The sequence below is a fragment of the Bactrocera dorsalis genome, chromosome 4 (assembly GCF_023373825.1).
Source record: "Bactrocera dorsalis isolate Fly_Bdor chromosome 4, ASM2337382v1, whole genome shotgun sequence".
Lineage (NCBI taxonomy): Eukaryota > Metazoa > Arthropoda > Insecta > Diptera > Tephritidae > Bactrocera > Bactrocera dorsalis.
The window spans coordinates 20,280,003-20,285,022 of NC_064306.1; the positions used below are offsets into that span (position 1 = coordinate 20,280,003).

Genomic DNA, 5,020 nt, shown 5'->3' on the forward strand with positions numbered 1-5,020 from the left:
TCACGATGTCAAAATCGTGCTTGGCGACTTTAACGCCAGGGTGGGCAAAGAAGGTATCTTTGGCACAACGGTCGGTAAATTCAGCCTCCACGACGAAACATCCCCAAATGGGTTGAGGCTGATCGACTTCGCCGGGGCCCGAAATATGGTTATCTGTAGTACTAGATTCCAGCATAAGAAGATACGTCAAGCTACCTGGCTGTCTCCGGATCGAAAAACCACCAACCAGATCGATCATGTTGTGATAGACGGCATCTCCAGTGTTTTAGATATGCGTACGCTCCGAGGTCCTAACATCGACTCGGACCACTATATTGTTGCAGCCAAAATTCGCACCCGCCTCTGTGCAGCAAAAAACGCACGCCAACAAACACAAGGAAGGTTCGACGTCGAGAAGCTGCAATCACAACAGACAACAGAACGATTTTCTACTCGACTTGCACTTCTGCTTTCTGAGAGCACTCATCGACACCTCGGCATAAGGGAATTACGGCAATTCAAGCTTCTAACGTACAGCTGCAAACGAAACCATTGGCTTTCGGAAAAGCCAAAAGAACAGCTGGTACGACGAGGAGTGCCGTGTCGCAGCGGAGAGAAAACAGGCTGCCTACCACGCAACGTTACGATCGACCACAACACGTGCGGGATGGGATAGATACCGAGAGTTGAAGAGGGAAGCGAGACGCATTTGCAGACAGAAAAAGAAAGAGGCCGAAATGCGTGAGTACGAAGAGCTTGATAAGCTGGCCGACAGGGGTAATGCTCGAAAATTCTACGAAAAAATGCGGCGGCTTACAGAAGGTTTCAAGACCGGAGCATACTCTTGTAGAACCCCCAAAGGTGATTTAGTTATCGATGCCCAGAGCATACTTAAATTATGGAGGGAACACTTCTCCAGCCTGCTGAATGGCAGTGAAAGCACAACACCGGGAGAAGGCGAACCCGATTCCCCAATCGATGACGATGGAGCAGACGTTCCATTACCCGACCATGAAGAAGTTCGAATAGCAATTACCCGCCTGAAGAACAACAAAGCGGCAGGGGCCGATGGATTGCCGGCCGAGCTATTCAAACACGGCGGCGAAGAACTGATAAGGGGCATGCGTCAGCTTCTTTGTAAAATATGGTCGGACGAAAGCATGCCCAACGACTGGAATTTAAGTGTGCTATGTCCAATCCATAAAAAAGGAGACCCCACAATCTGCGCCAACTACCGTGGGATTAGCCTCCTCAACATCGCATATAAGGTTCTATCGAGCGTATTGTGTGAAAGATTAAAGCCCACCGTCAACAAACTGATTGGACCTTATCAGTGTGGCTTCAGACCTGGTAAATTAACAACCGACCAGATATTCACCATGCGCCAAATCTTGGAAAAGACCCGTGAAAGGAGAATCGACACACACCACCTCTTCGTCGATTTCAAAGCTGCTTTCGACAGCACGAAAAGGAGCTGCCTTTATGCCACGATGTCTGAATTTGGTATCTCCGTAAAACTGATACGGATGTGTAAAACTGACGTTGAGCGGCACCAGGAGCTCCGTCAGGATCGGGAAGAACCTCTCCGAGCCGTTCAATGCCCATCGAGAATTCAAACAAGACGACTTCCTATCATGCGACTTTTTCAATCTACTGATGGAGAAAATAGTTTCGAGCTGCTAAACTTAATCGAGCAGGTCCAATGTGCTATAAGAGGGTACAGCTGCTGGCGTATGCCGATGATATTGATATCTTGGGCCTCAACACCCGCGCGGTTAGTTCTGCTTTCTCCAGGCTGGACCAAGGAAGCAAAAAACGAATTGGTCTGGCAGTGAAACGAGGGCAAGACGAAATATCTCCTGTCATCAAACAAACAGTCGTCGCACCTGCGACTTGGCACTCACGTCACTGTTGACAGTCATAACTTTGAAGTTGTAGATAATTTCGTCTATCTTGGAACCAGCGTAAACACCACCAACAATGTCAGCCTAGAAATCCAACGCAGGATAACTCTTGCCAACAGCTTTCGGACTGAGTAGGCAATTGAGAAGCAAAGTCCTCTATCGACATAAAAAAACCAAACTCTATAAGTCACTCATAATTCCAGTCCTGCTATATGGTGCAGAGGCTTGGACGATGTCAACAGAGGATTAGTCGGACGTTGCGAGTTTCGAGAGAAAAGTCCTGCGAAAGATTTATGGTCCTCTGCGCGTTGGCCACGGCGAATATCGCATTCGATGGAATGATGAGCTGTACGAGATATACGACGACATTGACATAGTTCAGCATTAAAAGACAGCGGCTACGCTGGCTAGGTCATGTGTCCGGATGGAAGAAAACACTCCAGCTCTGAAAGTATTCGATGCAGTAACCCGCCGCGGGAAGCAGAGGAAGAGGAAGACCTCCACTCCGTTTGATAACTTTTTTTTAAAAAAAAAAAAAAACGCATAAAAATTTGCAAAATCTTATCGGTTCTTTATTGAAACGTTAGATTGGTTCATGACATTTACTTTTTGAAGATAATTTCATTTAAATGTGACCGCGGCTGCGTCTTAGGTGGTCCATTCGGAAAGTCCAATTTTGGGCAACTTTTTCGAGCATTTTCCGGCCGGAATAGCCCGAATTTCTTCGAAATGTTGTCTTCCAAAGCTGGAATAGTTGCTGGCTTATTTCTGTAGACTTTAGACTTGACGTAGCCCCACAAAAAATAGTCTAAAGGCGTTAAATCGCATGATCTTGGTGGCCAACTTACGGGTCCATTTCTTGAGATGAATTGTTGTCCGAAGTTTTCCCTCAAAATGGCCATAGAATCGCGAGCTGTGTGGCATGTAGCGCCATCTTGTTGAAACCACATGTCAACCAAGTTCAGGTTTCTTCCATTTTTGGCAACAAAAAGTTTGTTAGCATCGAACGATAGCGATCGCCATTCACCGTAACGTTGCGTCCAACAGCATCTTTGAAAAAAATACGGTCCAATGATTCCACCAGCGTACAAACCACACCATACAGTGCATTTTTCGGGATGCATGGGCAGTTCTTGAACGGCTTTGGTTTGCTCTTCACCCCAAATGCGGCAATTTTGCTTATTTACGTAGCCATTCAAACCAGAAATGAGCCTCATCGCTGAACAAAATTTGTCGATAAACACCATTTCGAACCGAACACTGATTTTGGTAATAAAATTCAATGATTTGCAAGCGTTGCTATTCATGATGAAATGTCAAAGCATACTGAGCATCTTTCTCTTTGACACCATGTCTGAAATCCCACGTGATCTGTCAAATACTAATGCATGAAAATCCTAACCTCAAAAAAAATCACCCGTTATATCCAATTAGCGCCACGTAGCGAAGAGAAGAAACGACTGGCGCGCTGTTGTTGACTCGGCTATAATCGCGTAAGCGGTGTCTACGCCAGTAAAAAAGAAGAAGAGCACTGTTTTCTTTTTATTTGCTCAGCCGACCAATAATATCCTTAAACTTCTTAAAGCCATTTTCGTATACAACTCGTTTCTTAGAATTGCTTTGACGCGTTTTCCGCTAGCCGCCGTATTTGCTGTTGATTGCACTTTAACATACACCGACCTTTGGAAGTTTAATTAACTTCTGGAAATATAATGGAAAGTGCACTACTTCAGATACAGTACATACCTATCTATGTAAGAATTTATTTATACACATACTTATGTATGTATGTACATCGCAACCGAAAATTTAAAACATGTGCGAAAGAATTAGTATTCCAATTTCTCGTTTCCAAGTCATCGCCTTCTCAATGGATAACAGCTGTGTGGCGTAATGTTAGGTAAAGCACACTTCCTACCACCCCAATTTACCCCTGTTAATGAAATTCCGAAAATGTAAATTTTTCAAGTATTCACATATCAGTTTGCGCCATCTCATATTCAATTTACAAATATACACATCTATCTCATTTCTGATTGCTTTAAAATTTATCTACCACCCATTGACTGTAAAGAGTCCACTTATGTAGAGTATGTAACACTTATTGATTCACACAAAAAATACTTCATTTTTTTCTAAAAAAAACGGGAGGAAGCGACCATGTCGACTCTAGGAGAATTTACTGAATTACGAATTTATCAAAACCGATTACTAAATATCAAAATGTATCAGAATATATAAATATACGCCATACTGAAAAAGTACACCAAAACCTATGAACTATTTTAAAAGAAAAAATTAGCATCAAAATCAGAAATGATCAAAAATCGAGTTTTAGCACAAGACTAGTTGAAACAAGTACGGAAAGGCTAAGTTCGGGTGTACCGAACATTTTATAATCTTGCAACTTGAAAGAATCAATGCCAGGGGAATAATTTAAGGTGCAAACCGTTAAATAAATGATCGGAATCCAAGCAGTTATTATTATTATACATATATGTATATGTATATATATGCATCCGTTATATTCAATATAAAGTTTCTTAGAAAAATGAGTGTCATCATGAGGGGCCATCCATAAAATACGTCACACCTTGAAGGAGGGGGAGGGAAGTGTCAAAAGCTTTGTGACATCACATTTCAAAATTTGTGATGTACAAACGTGAAATTTATAGGTAAACAAAAAATATTAAACATTTATAAACACAATCTTTGTTTTTTTAATACTGAAGTTGTAACGAAGCTTTGGTATTAACATTGGGGCTTTTCTGCGAATCGTACTTTATTTTATATTATAATTTTAATCAAACTTACAAAATTATCTCCCGCGTTATAATTTCAGCTTTACAACATTTTAAAGATTTTCATTTAGATGCAATTTATATATGTATGTAGCTACAAATGCCCCACGACGCATGGCACCTCTCAGTCGCAAACTTACTGATGTACTATTAAATCATGATGATTTTGGGTCACATCTTGATTCAAGTAATCGAACTACTGACTTAGATCTAGAAAAACGAAACTTCGAAAGTACGGGCAATGTGTTGGCTGACATTTGGAGCAAGTTAGTCATTGATAATTTTCCAGTCGTTGCTAAATGTGTTGCACCAACTGTTACTGGACTCAATATTGAA

General features: G+C 41.9%; 1 protein-coding gene across 1 annotated transcript in view; it reads right to left on the bottom strand.

The window, feature by feature from the left end:
- Positions 1-855: 855 nt before the first annotated feature.
- LOC105233047 (small conductance calcium-activated potassium channel protein) overlaps positions 856-5,020 on the bottom strand; it is a 334,439-nt gene continuing 330,274 nt past the window's right edge. The window contains exon 15 of the mRNA XM_049454631.1: positions 856-892. Within this exon, the coding sequence (XP_049310588.1) occupies positions 871-892 (22 nt within the window). The 3' untranslated portion in view covers positions 856-870. The remainder of the gene's footprint in view (positions 893-5,020) is intronic.